This window comes from Battus philenor, unplaced genomic scaffold, assembly GCF_028537555.1.
Source record: "Battus philenor isolate CCGP_79_NKW_IND1 unplaced genomic scaffold, ilBatPhil1.0.hap1 SCAF_23, whole genome shotgun sequence".
In the NCBI taxonomy this organism is placed as follows: Eukaryota; Metazoa; Arthropoda; class Insecta; order Lepidoptera; family Papilionidae; genus Battus; species Battus philenor.
In genome coordinates, this window is record NW_027181686.1 from 696713 (window position 1) to 713507 (window position 16795).

Sequence of the window (16795 nt, forward strand, 5' to 3'; positions counted from 1 at the left end):
CCTGCCAAGTTTATAAAAGGCTTTACTAAAATCTGGCTGCACTACGAAACCTTGAGGCTTTAGATTTAAGGATGCCTTTACAGCGGAGGTCAATTCTTCTCAATGTGGCATTCTTCTCAAAATACACTAATGGTCACTGCAAATGTGTTGTTTTTAAGATTATTTAAAATAATTGTTATATACAACTAAAAATGCCAGAGCTAAAATAGATAAAAACTAGAATGAAAATGATTCTGACATTTGTATATATACTAGCCCAAACAAGACCACTGCAACACAGGCCGCCTCTCCTAAAGATTCTAGATCTCCTAAAGATTAAGTATTGCACTGCCAACATCCAGCTACTTCTTACAGACCTTCACATTGTTGCGATCAAATTTTACTACACTACTATTATACACACTACTACACTAAAATATGTAAAATAAAAATAAAATGTCAATAAATGATTGTCAACCTATCTCTTATGGTGTTACCATTTGCCAACCACTGCTTATAGCTGCCTCTTACTCACCGCACATTAATTACTAATTCTTCGCAAATAATCACATAACACAAGTTCACTGTAACACGATAACACTTAAATAATGTCTAGCATTACAATGCGATTAAAATAAGAATAGGACGGGCTCTCGGCTAACTTCACTCATATAAGTACGGTCAGCATTAAATATATAAAATAAAAAAATAATAATAATTGTTTTTGTTGATTGTTTAATTTGTTCTACAATGAGCAAAAGAGGTAGTGTTTTACATCGGCGAGCTCGAGAGATTATCAGCAATGTTGATAAGTACTTCGAGGAAGAGAAAAAACGTGCCATTATGTTGTTGGACCAGTTAAAACAAGCAAGAATTGTACCAGGGCCAGATGGCAATATTCATATCGCGTGATGTATTTGGAAGTTTCATTAAGCATTTGGAAACTGCTTCGAAGGTAACCGAGCGAGTGACTTTAGCCACTGGTATTATTTTTTAACATTGCTTTTTTTCCACACTATACCAAGTTCCCGTTGTGACGTCACAACATGGCGCTAGGCCGGTCCTATTCTTATTTTAATCGCATTGTACTGTCAAATAACGCCATCCATTTTTCTATACTGTTACACGATTTTGTAAAAATGCAATTCATCAGTAAAAATTAATATAATTTTTAGCACAGAGTTGGTTGTTGTTAAAATAGATCTCCGTGTGCGTTGGGCGGACTCGTGTCCGGTTCCGTCTTGACGCATCACAAATGCACATGGTTGAGGTCGGAGGATGAGGGCGGCAGGTCTGCTGGTAGCAGCAAAGTGCCAATGGGCACTACGGCTTCATCCCTCTCCTTTAGTTTCCGCATTTCATGGCGCAGCTTTTCGAGAACCGCATAGTTGGGTTCGTTCTGGCGCGCCTTGTCCTGCAGCAGTGTGATCTGCTGCTCCTCCAGCTTCTTCTCCTTGCAGCTCTTCATGGAACGCGAGCCGTAGAGTCGCAGCAACGAGCCCCATGACCGCACGTGCGGGTGTAGAGCCTAGGAACATAAACTCATCATTATCATCATTTCACTTGTAGGCCCACTACTGGACGTAGGCCTGTGCATAGACTTCCATTCCTACAACTTAATAAATCAATGGCCACAAGACTACTGCAATAGATGCCAGAATGAGACTGTCCATAAATAAAAATAAAGAAATTATGACTCCCAATTCATAATTAGCAAAAACAAACTCTAAACATATAATACATATATAATTTATTCTCGCGAACACGTTATAGATGGAAGTTTAGGGCTCTGACTGAGCAATTAAGACTCCCAAGGTCCGTTTGTGATAAAGTAGAGTAACATCATAATCCGAAAAGCCTAAAATGAGTCTCTTCACAGACAGTCTTCAGAGGGGTTCTGTCTTCTTTACCATGAAACCAGCTCAAGGTAAATCTGTTAGTCTTCGAAAATTTAAACCATTGTTTTACTGTTTACTAATGCTGCCAGACAATTAAATTAGCCAGTGGAAGCAACTTCACCTGCAAGATGGACTGCGAGGCGCGTTGCTTGGCCATCTTCTTGTTTTTGCAGACGACGGTCGCGCTGTGCTTGCCCACCTTCATCGTCAGCTCAATCTTCTGGTACTCCAGTTTCTTCATCTGAAATTAATGCACGAGTTTTGATTTTTATTCGAATCTATATTCCACAGACATTAGCATCCGTCTTTGTTTTTACAATAACATTTATTTTATTTCCGAATTATATTTTTTTCTTACATTTCTGCATGACATCGTTTACAAATCTCTAACAGTATTTGCTAACATAAATCTTAGGTTATCATTGAATCACTCTGAGTCACAAACATTGGACCCCAACTCTTCAGGGGTCCGCTAAAGCGGATTAGGTGGAGCCTAGTATTCGCGTTTTGAGATGCCTGAAGCTTTGGCTCTGGTTCTCATATACGACCATTTCCTGTTTGTAATGTACACATAATTAATGTTAACATACCCACATGAACAAATAGATACATGACCCATATACATAAACATTTTTCACTTTGGATATACAAAATGATTGGTAATAGGTGCTTTAAAACTATAAAGCTATACTGAATCATCCTGCACATGTTCGCATAACCAACATTGACATGTGTACATAACTGAACAGGATTTCTATTTACCTAACTTAACACTACTGCCGAAGTAACATTTGCAGATTCTGCAGTTTCCTCTTTGAAGGTCCCCACCTTCAGGTGGGGAAGATTGAGGACTTCCTAAAGAGCCTTGGCTCGTCTCGCTACATACTGCAATTTACAGTATAGATATGAAGGTACTTCTGCTTGGTATTCACTCGTGAATAATACCAGATTAGCATTCCAATACAAGAGCAATAATAACAAGTACCAACTTCAGTGTGTATGTGACGGTCGCCAGCTCCGAAGTTGCGCAACAGGCAGGTGCGCAGTATAGCGTGGGGCGAAGGCTCGCACGTAGCCGCGCAGAACTCCGCAATGCGAGGGTCCTCTATGTTCACGTAGTCGAAGAACTGAAACACAATACACGTCACAGTTTTTCTTACTTTTGATCATTGATGTTAGAAAATCCCGAGTTGACTGTACCTTGTTACCCTTTAAACAAGTGATTCCCAAAGTGGTCTATATCGACCCCTAGGGGTCTATAACAACCTGCAAGGGGTCTACGTCAGCGAAAAAAAATTTGGGGGTCCATGATAGTAGATCTCAATGCATACACTGATAGTACCTATTTACTTACATCATACAATCTTATAATATCAAAACATTTACATTATTTATAAAATTACCTATGAAGTTAAAATTTATTGCTTATGTTATTTTATTTCTAGTTTATTTTATGTTTATATATACGTATATTTTACATAACAGATACAAAATTTTATTTTGAGTAGTTTTAATTTAAATTCAATTAATAAATGTATAAATTAACATGTGTTTTTACTTTAAGTTTTTAACACTAAACTTCACTACAGTTAGAAATTTACAGGAAATCAATTTCAGGTAAGTAGGGGGTCTACCCAACACGGAAAAACATGGCAAGGGGTCTACGACACAAAAAAGTTTGGGGAAATCTGCTTTAAACAATACTGTTTTACACCCCCATGTAATGTCTCTGGATTCTTCTTCTTTTCAGCCGTCCTAACTAACTGCTTAAAGCAAAGCATGGGACTCCCCAAAGATCGAAACAAGAACCTGTAGTAGGTCGACCAAGTGAGGGGTGTAACCTCGTAACCAAGGACATAGTCAAGGGCACAGGAACTCACTGGATACGGAATCCTAATTCTTGCAATGGACGTCTATCAACAAAGAAGATCTTAAGGTAGTAGAATATGAAAATATGTAGAAGACGACCTTGTTAAGGCCGTAGGAATGACACCTTCCGGTTAGTCCTATTAGACAACTATGGGAAGACCGCCCAGCAGTGGACGTCCAAAGTCTGAAATAATGGTGATTATGAAACTATTGCATACAATATGCAAATTGACTGCCCACTACTCGTTTATATACTATGGTTGTGTATGAAATTGCCTTTAGTAATGAAACCGTCTGTTGTACATTTTTATGTAATTATGTTCTTCTTTCTGATATTACATGTACACCAATACCTCGTTTTGCGTTTTTTTTTTCGAAGTTGCGTCACTGCTTAATTAGTACTAATTTTCACTGTGCGTTGTTACATTTTCGAGGTTGCGTTGTTTTGGGTTCGAATTTTTTTTGAAATTTTCTTTTTTATATAAAAGATGGCAACACTTTCGTTTCTAGTTGCGCCATACCATCAAAACTCGTGGGTTCCCTTTCTAACTAACAACGCAATTTCAATAAAGTTTTATTTTCACTTTGTTTTGCTAATTTTAGAGTTCAGTTTTAATTACATAGTGTGTTGTGCTTTTTTTAAAAGAGAATAATAAATTTATATTAATTTTTACGCGTTGTTTTTGGTTACAAAAAAGGTAAATATTATTCAGAGTTATATTATTTTTGTTTTTTAAATGTTTACTTTGTTCAATTTTCTTTTTAAAAGTAGTATAACCCCTGGAACCTATCTTCGATCTTTACATGGTCGACTATAGAAAATCTTAATTCTCTTTTTTTTTTCATTCGTTTTTTTGGAACGTAACCACCACGCAAAGTGAAGTATTGGTGTATAACCTTGAACTTTGACTGGTTGCTTTCAACCGAATCTGCAGGAAATCTATATGGGAGAGGCCTATATCGAGCAATGAGAGTGAATTATAGTAGTAAACAAGTGTCACTGACGGTGAAGTCAGGCTCTGAGGGGGAGGCGACGGGTTCGAGCTGGTCTCGCATCTCGGGGATGAGGATATGTATGGAGGCGCGCGCGGCGGCCGACTTGGCCTGCCGCTTGCTGGACCCGAAGCCCACGCCGTACTGCATGCCGCCGATGTACACAGTCGCCTGGTACGGGGTTGCCGCGTTCTCTGTAACAACCATCTGTATTATATTATCATAATTTCATGCGATGTCCACTGATGGACATATACCTCCACACCACAGATATCCCATCGGACCATAACAATCTCGCCTGTCCACCTTGTCATATAACACTCCGCTTGTTGGTTTATGGTCTCTACTTCAAAACTTTAAGGCCACTGAGAACTAGGAATGTAGATGAAGATAGGAGATGCATGAAAGAAGATCTACAAACGAAGAACACCAAATCAGGTAAAACATAAAAGGAATAAAAAAATAGACTGTACATCCAATATGAATTTAAAGTGGCAGTGGTCTGACTGCCACGTAAAAGTCCCAAACATAATAGGACAGAAGCTAGAGACCTGGTTTCTGTACCTATAGGTTACCTATGCTGGACATGTCTCCCAGCAGTGGACGTCTTACAGCTAAATTAATGATGAATGGATACCTCTGCACCACTCTAGATTCAAGAGAATGCCACTGCATAGATGCCAACTGCAAGACATAGACCTCTCCAAAGTATCTATGAGGGAATATACCTTTATCGCCACATTTGACAGGAAGGTGAGCGAATGCAGTGTGGGTATTTGGTACACATAAGACGCTGCTGTCTATCCCTCTTGAAACTTGAAAGCAGTGCTAATTCTATATAACTAATGCACAAAAAATGCATTAAGTCTACCATACATACAATGCGATTAAAATAAGAATAGGACCGGCCTAGCGCCATGTTGTGACGTCACAACGGGAACTTGGTACAGTGTGCAAAAAAAGCAATGTTAAAAAATAATACCAGTGGCTAAAGTCACTCGCTCGGTTACCTTCGAAGCAGTTTCCAAATGCTTAATGAAACTTCCAAATACATCACGCGATATATGAATATTGCCATCTGGCCCTGGTACAATTCTTGCTTGTTTTAACTGGTCCAATAACATAATGGCACGTTTTTTCTCTTCCTCGAAGTACTTATCAACATTGCTGATAATCTCTCGAGCTCGCCGATGTAAAACACTACCTCTTTTGCTCATTGTAGAACAAATTAAACAATCAACAAAAACAATTATTATTATTTTTTATTTTATATATTTAATGCTGACCGTACTTATATGAGTGAAGTTAGCCGAGAGCCCGTCCTATTCTTATTTTAATCGCATTGTATGTTGGAGATGATATCAAACATACCGAGCTGCTTGAACTCATAGACAGGCTGTTTTTGCAGCGCGCGATACACGTACTCGTGGAACACGGAGAGGTAGCAGCGACCGTTCATGTTCATCACCCAGTCCCGCTTCGCTGTCTTGTTGCCTGCGGACACGACACACTGTATGTTACACACACTTGCACAAATACAATACGTACACACGAGAATGCACACATCTCTACATATATGCCCCTTCGTACTGTCACACTTAGCTAACGAATCTTATTTAGCAAACTCATCATTTCTGAACAAACATTCCATCTAATCAAACATCTTACATCCCGAAATATGAAAGTTGTTTAGTAATGAATGGATGAATCAGAAAATAGACAGTCATTTGGTGTAAATACCAACTGATTGTCTATTTCCTAATTCTTTTTTCCTATAAAGCCATTTTTATTTTTTACTAAATCTTTTTAATAAAGGTTCTTAGCCAAAACTCATTACATCATAAATGGGGTCCTAGTGTCTTGGGGATAATTTAATGGAATCAGGCGTTACTTCGCGGAAGTCCATCCTAAGTAAGAAAAGGACCAATATTTAGCCACTTCCGCACATGCAGTGATAGTCGTGCAATGAAATGCACCGCCCGCCAGCCCGCTGATAAATGCGTATGCGGCAAACAATGCAAATTACACAACTACCACCGTTAATTCACTCAACACGTGTTTCACCCCTCCACGGGGCATCTTCAGGAGTTATGTTACACCGATTAGTGCCAAACACAGAGTCTCTGTGTCCTTTTCTTTCTCGGGGATAAGTCAGTCCTGCCAAGTTGATAAATCGACTGATAATACAATGAGAGAATTTACAGAATATTTATATTTTTATTAATTAAACATCATAAGTTAATGCACAATTAAATTTAACTAAATAAAAGTCTTGTATGGGTACACATATCATATACATATATAAGCATACATTAATACTTATCTTTGGTACAATCTACATCCCAGCTATAAGACACGAGTTCATTGTCGAAACATTAAAAAACTACTAATAACTACTTAATATGCTAGATATGTCTAAACTAAAACTACTTCAAATTAAAATGCTAACTATTCTTAACTTCCATTCATAATTTATGATTTTTAAATGATCACAGTGTAAATAAGTTAAAACTTTAATTTTACTCTGTAATGGTCACTGAGTTGTTCACACATTTATAGGGTGACCTATTAAAGTTGTTTTTTACTATATATTTCTAATTAGCCATTTGAATTTGACAAAAATTGATGCCTAATATTATTATTTCATACATCCTAGACAGATTAAAAATGCAGCAAATAATTTAATAGATGAATATTTATACACATATATTGATAGAAAAAAAAATTACAATGGTTACTGTGTAATTATTTTGAGTAAATCCTCTTGCATACCATTCTCCTGACCAGGAGTAGAATGTGCAGGTATTGTGATGAGCTTGGTCCCTTCAGGCAGCGTGGGGTATTGCAGAGTTTTCCTGGCCTTGGTGTACTTTCTTCTATCCGCCCACCGACTGTAACATAGTACATAGTTTTAACTAACTTCTAACATATGCATCCGCCCTATACTTATCTATAGATACGAAACATGGGATTTAACATACAAACACCTCCATAACCTTAGAACTCACCAACAACTTGAGAAAATTGACAAAACTGAACTGTACAAAGGTGAAATGGTCATGGGCCAGTGACATATTGAGAGAACCAAATGATAAGCAGACATAATTCACCACCATATGAACCTTGACCCTTAGAAGCAATATAATCCTGGTTTCTATAGGTGGAGTGGAAAGTCAGCCCACACTATCACTGTGGGGTTCTCTTGGAGGCGTACAAAAGCGTTTTGATTCTATTTTCCTATCCACACAGTATATAAATAGACAGACCAAACTAACTATTATAGCCTAGCAGGTTGACAAATTGAATAGAGCGAAGACAGGCCATATAACACTGATCTTCTTTTCAGCTATAAGACATTTATTAATAGTCTTTACAATTTATAGATTTCTAATAAGACCGACTACAACTTAACAAAGTCACCTGACCACTTTGCAGGTGGACAACGTGAGATAGACCGGTATGTTGTTTTTTCATACCTGGCTGCCTAAGTGGCATTTACTGTGAGTTCAAGGTGGCAGGGCACTGAGGGCCATCCTCTTAAAACCACCTAAATAAGGAGCTAGACGGCTCGAGGGTTCTCCTCAGTTCAGGCCACTATATACTACAATTTCACTGAGACACCACCTAGCTCTTAAATTGCTTTAACGGATGCTACATAGTACCCTCAACTTGAGTTGTAACTCTTCGATAATACACAGATCGCAGTCTCCACTTCAGAATTCTGGGTTCTGTATTTATATATTGTATTAATTATAGTATACGACAGCTGAAAGGTATCCAGCCTCACCTAATCTTCAAAAGCCTATCTTATCAAGATCTTGAAAAGGTTTCGTTAATAATAATATAAGAATTATTAAGAGAACTTACTTAAAATGCATGATATTGACGGTTTTGAATTTGAAAAGGTTCTTGCAGTAGTCATTTATCTGCTCCGGAGTCAGGTGCTGTGTCTTCCAGCTAGTGTTCACAGATTCAACTCGGGGCGGTGGCATTACAATGCCACCTGGTAACACCACTGGCTGCGGAACATTGGTATTGTCCAACTCCTGGCTCCCGCCAGGTGTTTCCTTTGTATCTGACTCGGCATTGTGTCCAAAAGGACATCTAGATTGACTCTCCTCTGTGCTCATATTGCTTGTTTCATCTTGGCTATTTCCATCTTGTTTGATTTCCACATTACTTGCGAATTCCTCACCGTTATCTACACTGATACCACTTATTTCTACTTCAATTGCATCTATTTTTTCTCCCATCATCTTATATTCCTCCTCATCTGCCTTTTCTGTTTTAATATTCTCTTCATCTATTATTTCTGTATTGTCTTGTACATCTTCACTAGTATTTTCATTAGTGTTAGATACGCCATTGGTTTGTGTGTCATTGTTGATCCATGTTCCACTTTTGATTAGTTCATCAATCTTCTTGTCTATCTCTTTCTGCTTCTCTTCTTCCTCCAAAGCGCGTCTGTATGCAAGACAGGGTATTGCACTAATCGGTATATCGTGTCTCTGAAATATATCGATGATAATTCTTTAATTATAAATTTATGAAATTATACTTCGAAAATATTTTCTTAAGTATTTAAGTGCTGGATAAAACATAATTAAGATCTTTGAATAGATGTCCAATTTTCCACATTCTTATACACTAGGACAGAATTAATGATATGGACAGACATAACATTGTCAGGGTTGTTGTAGGAAGCTAGGTGCAGTATTGTTGTAGTTGCTTCTAAAACATTTTCAATTTTTTCACTTTCTACAAAAAATTTCTGGTGTACTTCTGTACAGAGATGATGACTACCTATGATCCCGAATGAATAATAACAAGAATAGGTTAATAATGTGGTCAGAATATGTTTACCGGAAAGCATTACTTGGTCAAACTGCTTTAATTGCACAAAATTTCACAAACTTAAAGTAATTGTTAGTCACCGGAAGACACTGGTTACATGTCACTTCGGACCAGACCCATTAGAAATTGTGGGAAAAGCAGACCCAACAGTGGACATTTTACAGCTGCATTGATGATGAGATGAAAATTTACCCTCGTGTTCCCCTTGCCGAGGAAGTAAGGCTTGGAGAGAGTGCAGACACGCGTTGTACGATGCATGTAGACCGGCATACCACTGTAGTGCCGGACCATCATCCAGTCCAGGGGCAGAACCTCGAAATGGTTCACACCTTTCTCTGCAATATCCAATTTCCACTTTAATTAGTTTGCTGGTGCTTTTTGTGGATACAACTGAGAAATCTCCTTTTCACTAAAGTACAATCATCAAACACAAACACATAATGATATTTTGATATAATAGTTGAAATATAATAACACAAAAATTTGTACTTTTTAATTTAATAAGGTAATAGGACTTAGACTTAGTAAGAAAAAAACCAATATTTAGCCACTTCCGCACATGCAGTGGTAGTCGTGCATCAAAGTGCACCGCCCGCCAACCCGCTGATAAATACGCATGCGGCAAAATCGACAGAGAGAGAGACGAACTCTGTGTTTGGCACTAATCGATGTAACATAACTCCTAAAGATGCCCCGTGGAGGGGTGAAACACGTGTTGAGTGAATTAACGGTGGCGGTTGTGTAATTCGCATTGTTTGCTGCATACGCATTTATCAGCGGTGCATTTTGTTGCACGTCTACCACTGCATGTGCGGAAGTGGCTAAATATTGGTCCTTTTCTTACTTAGGATGGACTTCCACAAGGTAACGCCTGATTCCATTAAATAAATAGGACTTAGACTTGCCATAGTAAGTTGTGAGTTCAATCCCCAGGATACAATCTTATATAATTCACACTTTGTGCATTAATTACATGGAATTGTCACTGCTCAGTAATAAGTTTCCAAAGGATGGGCAACAGCATCCTGTGTACCATAAAACCCCACTGCAATCGTCAATCCGCCTGCCAAGCGTGGTGATTATGGTATTTCGCCCCATAGGGGCCATTTGGGGTGGGGGGCCTATGCCTTGCAGTGGGCGTCTATAAGCTGAAATGACTTAGTAACAAATGCTTAAAGAGATACACAAAATCAGATTTCTTATATCTGCACTAACCCACAACAAGTTTATTAACAATAAGCAGATGATTTCTCACATATGTGAGGGTAGGCGTGACTTCCAACAAAGCAACTCTCTACCTTACACAGGGTCTTAGACACCATGTGCCTTTTCAAGAGGTTGCTATAATTAATTGTCTAACAAAGTTGGGCAGCTGAGAAGGAGAAACTACCAAACCTACCAACCAACACTACCTTTACCATTAATGACCACTCCTCCAGGACTGTATGCCCTACATTGATACCAAATTTAGTAATATTATAAAAACATGAAAGAGTTTACCATGGAAATCAAGGTTAGTAATTTAAGAAACAACTTAAGATAGAGATAGCTTGTACTTACCCTGCAGTACAATCTTCTGTCGTGTTACATACGGCTTTTCTTTAGGCTTGGGAGCACCTTTGAAGCCTTCAGGCAGGTCTTCTTCCAGCATTTTCTCTATTTCCTCATCAGGAAGCCCTTCTGATTTGCCTAAAAGTTTAATTAAATATCTATCTGCATGTTATATACATTTTGGTTAAATTTCATTTCATTACTATGTATATTAACTAAGAAACCAAACAATATATACATAATATATTATAGTTTAAAATAATAATGGAAGAAAATCATATGGAAACTGGTAACTACATGGAAAGAAAGCTATGTTCATTATACAGCATAAGATATAATACCGCACTTAACGCCAAAACTAAATGGATGACTAAAACAAATAATAGCATAGGAAGCCTCTGAAAACCCAAAAATAGGTAAAAATAGAACAATCACCTTTCTCTAGTTTCCATAAAGTTAGAAATTCTATAAAGGCAACTCTCTCTATAGTATCTTGTAATAATATTTTTAAGAAGATAATTAAACAAACAACTTTTTAAAAAAAAATAATAGCGCGAATGATTGTTTTAGAAAAAGACAACTAATTCTTCTAGCATATTAACACATTCTATGGCATGGGGGCGTGTACGACCCCCGCTGCACTTTCCGTTCAGGCCATTTGCAGTTCTCGTTAAAAAACAAAGGATTCTTATACAAATGAATTATAGGCTCGAATATATATAACTTCACGTCATGTATACGTGTATGTAATGCATATTAAAATTTATAACTTTTTCCCACTGATTATAGGTTTGCAGTATTTAAAAAGTGTAAAGCATCTTAAAACTTTTTTTAATTTAAAAACGTGGATCGTATATGCCCCACGCGGTCTGTGAATGGAAAATCTTCAAATATTGCCATGGCACGGAATGTGTCAAGAATATTAAAAAATACCACAAAAAAAATCATCCGTTTAATATGAAACATTTGCTTCAACATGAAGGACGCTACTGGCATTCTTCTGTTATACTAATGGTCACTGTGAACGATCAATTACAAAGTTACTAAATTAATAAGAGCTTTACATCAAACACTACATTGTTAAAATGTCATCTTATTATCTATTGTGGTTTGAATTTATAAGCAATTGCTAAGAAAGATATATAAAGATCAGTCAGGTTTATAATGAAACATAGTAAAACAAATATACACCACAAGAAACTCAATATGACCAGTCCAGACACACCGATAATAATAAGATATAGCTACCATCAGAAACATCAGAATCCTCATCATTGCTATCTTCATCGTTTGATTTCACTTCATCCAAAATTTTATATTCCCGTAACTTCTCTAGTTCTTCAGGCGTTACAAAGTTTGTATACTTGTCTTCCAGGTCGGGCTTTGTCTCAAAGTCTAAGTTATCTTGGGAGAAATCAACTTCTGGTTCATGCTTTAACTCTGCTGCGTCATCTTCTTGAATTTTCTGCCTCTTGGGTTGAGGCTGTTCATTGTCCACCATATCTGCATCCATTATACCTACCTAAAAATATTTGTAGCCGATATGGAAAAATACATGAGTAGGAACATCTGATTATTGTGTATTCAATCTCTACATATATATTTTCAGTATGTATGCTTATGTTATTATATATATTTAGTGAATTAGCTCATATATATATATTATCTGTATACTATCTGTCCTTGCAGACTGTACAGCCAGTAGTTATTGGCCAGTTGCATTTTAATAGAAAAAAATGAAATGTAACATGTTTCAGAGTAATCATTTTATACAGAGTTTTTGGAAACAGGTGTAAAAGATTTTTGATGACAATACAACCATACATTTACCTTTTTAAACCTTTTACACCTATAACCAATATGTATATCTATGTGAAGGACAACCGAAGTTTACTTGAAATCTAAGATATGTTACTAAAAAATGTTAAGTATGAGTAATGTATGTGATAAGCTGTTTTGAGTGTTACATGGAGTGTTGTTAGTAGTGAGTGCGATATATAAATAATTAAACAAATACTAAATGTTAACAGGTTCAATCTTTTATGAACCACACCCCACCATGGCATTTCTAAAACCTTTACACTCCCCTATGTAACATATATATTTTTTATATTAAAGCAAGTGTTGAACTTGTGTTGAGTCCTCTTTAGAATTGCCCACCTTTGGGGCCTGGGTCCCAAAATGGGGAACACTGCGAAAGTCAGGGTGCATTTAGAACCCTCATAGCTTTAAGTTGAAGGATGTCAATATAATGGGGAGGTCAATCTTATTTCATTTTATATCTATGCTCTTTACCCATGACATCTATTCATTACATACACATGTGATCACCAAAAATGATCATAAGTTGATGATAAAATGTATAAATAATTGTGAGTAATGATGATTTGAGAATGTATGTGATTTTTTGCATGAAAAACTATCTAATTGTTGGGCATTTTTGTGATCTATGCAATATAGTTGATATCTTAAGCAAGTGACTTGATTATCCAGGAGGTTAAATCAACTGGATAATTTGTAATGGGTGCACTCAAATATATTTTCTAACTACAAAAATATATATCAAGTTATTTAACTATAATATTAAATCTACTAAATTAAATATAAATTTTCTAATAAATTCAAAAATATACACATCAATGTGTTCATTAATTGAAGAATATATTAAAGTATACACAGTATATATTGTCATTAAAATTAATAAATGACATTACGTTTGAAATAGTTGTTGAGTGAAAAAATATTCTTCAATGTCTTTACTCTTGTATGGTGCTCAAGGTTGTTCCAGTGAACTAATTACCAAGTGTCCCTGCGTTGCCTTGCGCTGTTGGCTAGCCGAGACAAGCAGCTGCAAGATAGTCCGCAAATAGCGATAGCATTAAAAATCCAATGTACTGTAACAATTGGATTTTTACCATCGCACGGTGCAGACTTTCACGAGTTCTAAATTCACCGAGCAAGAACGCCGCGTGGATGGAGCGGCATTGCAAGGGACTCACTCCGAAAGCAAAACAGAGTGGCGCCCATTGCAAAACCACTTTTACCGAAAATTGGACGAGATCGTGCTCCTGTGACGTGCTGCTATTTACTGCGCTCTGCAAGAGAACTAATCAAATTGTCGTTGTACATTTCTTGCGTAGTTCCTTAAAACTTCTCCCCAAGAAGAATCTACGCATCGTACTACGTGAAATTAACAATGTAGCTGAAAAATTCTTTAGCCCCATTATACCAACGGCATTTTTACAGACACGACCGAAGTGACATTTTGACATTTCATATAAAAAAAAAGAATCAATTGCTTTACGAACATATCGATGTAGATATTTAATTAAATAAAAGAGGTTACTAATTACAAATAAATTAAACTACCACTAAAAGATGTAAATATTTTCAGTGATAAAATCTTCATCCTTTGTAGCCGTAGTCAAAATATCACTTCAGAGATGTATTGACTAAATGTCAGTCGGTATAATGTCCGGACACGAAAAATTTTCGCCTTAGCTTACCTAAAATTATTACGAAGCGAAATTTCAAGCCCGAATACTACGCAAAAAACATATAACAGCGTGTTTATAATATTCTAAGTTATTAAAATACGGAAAAACAACAATTAACAGGTTGAACTCAAATGAACTACGATTACATTCCAGGCAACGGACACAAAAAGAACATGTCAGTATTGATGAACGGGAGAGACAAGGATACAAGTATTAATCGAAGAATGTTGCCAGAGGTCAATCGAAAATTCACAGGAAATTTTAATTAAACATATTAGCATAAAGAAAGATTAACAAACCACAGCATAATGAAAATTAAATTAAAATAATTTAAAAATATAAGGTGAAACGAAAATAATTAGTATTTCGAACAAGATAGTAGATAAATCGTACATTAAAGCTTCTTTCTTCTTCGAAAATAAAAGAAGGTTATATAAAATATTATTCTTATTGATTTATATGAAATTTAGTATATAAATATTTAAAATATTACCATAAAGCAAGGCAAGACGGCAAAACGGTAGTATAATATTATAAACAAATTCTTATGTTATACATCATGAACTAGCAGAATGGATCTCAAGTAATATTTATAACATTAATAATTTTTGATATCTGAGTTTTTATCACATTTTTGGAACTTTAAATTGAACTTATATTATGATTTCTAGTCGGTGCTTTCTAATGTGTTTCAATTCGCCTAATGCTCGAAACATTCTGAAAAATTATTGTGTGCGTCAAGAACAAATTTTGAAGAAGTGTAAAAATTCATTGAAACTGGAATTAAAGTGAGCTGTTCTTTAATCACGTTATACAACCTTTAAAAAAGCTGTAAAATCATTCCAGGCTAGCAGCGATGACTTCCTCAGATACAATGTCAATCCAATATTAGAAATCCAACCGACGGTACTACAAAATATATGTTATACCAATGTGAAACCGTAACCGCCATTGATACACACACAAGACTTTACAATAGAAGTTAGATCCTGTGTCAAAATATAAAAAAAAATAATGAAAATTGTTTTTAATTTATAACCATCATATCAGCTGATTGACACTTACTGCAAGGCCTAATGACAGGTCTTCCGCTACCCGCATCCAGCGACTTCTCTCAACCTTAACTATATCGTCGCTCCAATTAGTGTGGGTCAGGGTTGCCACTTCAGAACATATCAGCCCCAACAGCCATCGGTTGCACGAGCAATCTGCCCAGCCCATTGCTAATTTAGACGAGCTTCTTCTAGTTACATCAGCGACCTGGGTTCTGTGGTTTTTAATTGATATTTTGCAATTAATGCTAAATAACTGTTAAGGAGACTCCCTCTTGGTGTTGAAATTAAAACCAGATTGCAAAGAACATACTGAATTTCATTTGCCGAGACCCTGTATTTACACATAACCTAAAAGCTACGGTGATCAAGTCTGGAACTAAATTTATTTTTACCACCAATCACAATCTATACTTTACCAACCAATCACATGTGTCGTGTGAGAGCAATGGAATATATCTGCGATAGAGAACGCTATATATATCGGTATATATAAATACGAATGTATATAAAAGTATAAACAATTAAAAACAGTACAACTGGTACTGTGATAGGTCTTTAGGAATAGAGAACTTAAGAAGTAAAAAAGGTCTATTTCATATATCTCTCTTTCATCTTTTCCTCTCTTGGATTTTACATTTATAGCTATTCCTTTTATTACTTTATTTATGTTAAAATTCGTCTTCATTTTTTTCTTCTGCACTTATTATTTATGTTTCTTCTATCTTATTGTTCTCTACTGGTTAACCATAGATTAGGTTTGTCACGATTTGAAAACTTTTTCAGACTGATTTTTTTATCTCTCTTTTATTTTTACAGAGATCCGGAAAAATTTGGCAATTGCTTACCAATGAGGCGATGTGGTTTTCCTCTATTCTCTCTTGGAGTGGAAGGAATTTCAACCGTGTACAGATGATGAGTCGTGTATGTGCGTCTTGTTTGTTTGATGGAAGAAAGGAGATGGGGGAATTATTTGGTGTAATTCCGCTGCATACCCCAAAATGGTGTCTATGGAATTGATAAACTGGCAACACTTCGCTGATGCTCCAAGCTCTGAAGCTTAGCGCTTACCCGAGCATTATCATCAATCAGCCTCTTGGCT

General features: G+C 36.4%; 1 protein-coding gene across 1 annotated transcript; it reads right to left on the reverse strand.

Annotated features, from left to right (window-relative positions):
- Window positions 1-14783, reverse strand: pasha (partner of drosha). Its single transcript, XM_068767280.1, has 11 exons — window positions 14651-14783; window positions 12393-12666; window positions 11154-11282; window positions 9786-9928; window positions 8607-9247; window positions 7512-7630; window positions 6111-6233; window positions 4752-4933; window positions 2867-3004; window positions 1999-2118; window positions 1-1507 (listed from the first exon to the last, which is right to left on the reverse strand). The coding sequence occupies exons 2-11, from the start codon at window positions 12655-12657 to the stop codon at window positions 1229-1231; spliced, it is 2139 nt and encodes a 712-aa protein (XP_068623381.1). The 5' UTR covers window positions 12658-12666; window positions 14651-14783; the 3' UTR covers window positions 1-1228.
- Window positions 14784-16795: the final 2012 nt, after the last annotated feature.

What these genes read in the sequence shown, in the direction of transcription:
- pasha (XM_068767280.1), bottom strand. Translation starts at nt 12,657, where the DNA reads ATGGATGCAGATATGGTGGACAATGAACAGCCTCAACCCAAGAGGCAG. An exon ending in GTCAATATCATGCATTTTAA is followed by an intron (nt 7,631 to 8,606) that starts GTAAGTTCTCTT and finishes ACTATGTTACAG; the next exon opens with TCGGTGGGCGGATAGAAGAA. An exon ending in CTATGAGTTCAAGCAGCTCG is followed by an intron (nt 4,934 to 6,110) that starts GTATGTTTGATA and finishes TGGTTGTTACAG; the next exon opens with AGAACGCGGCAACCCCGTAC.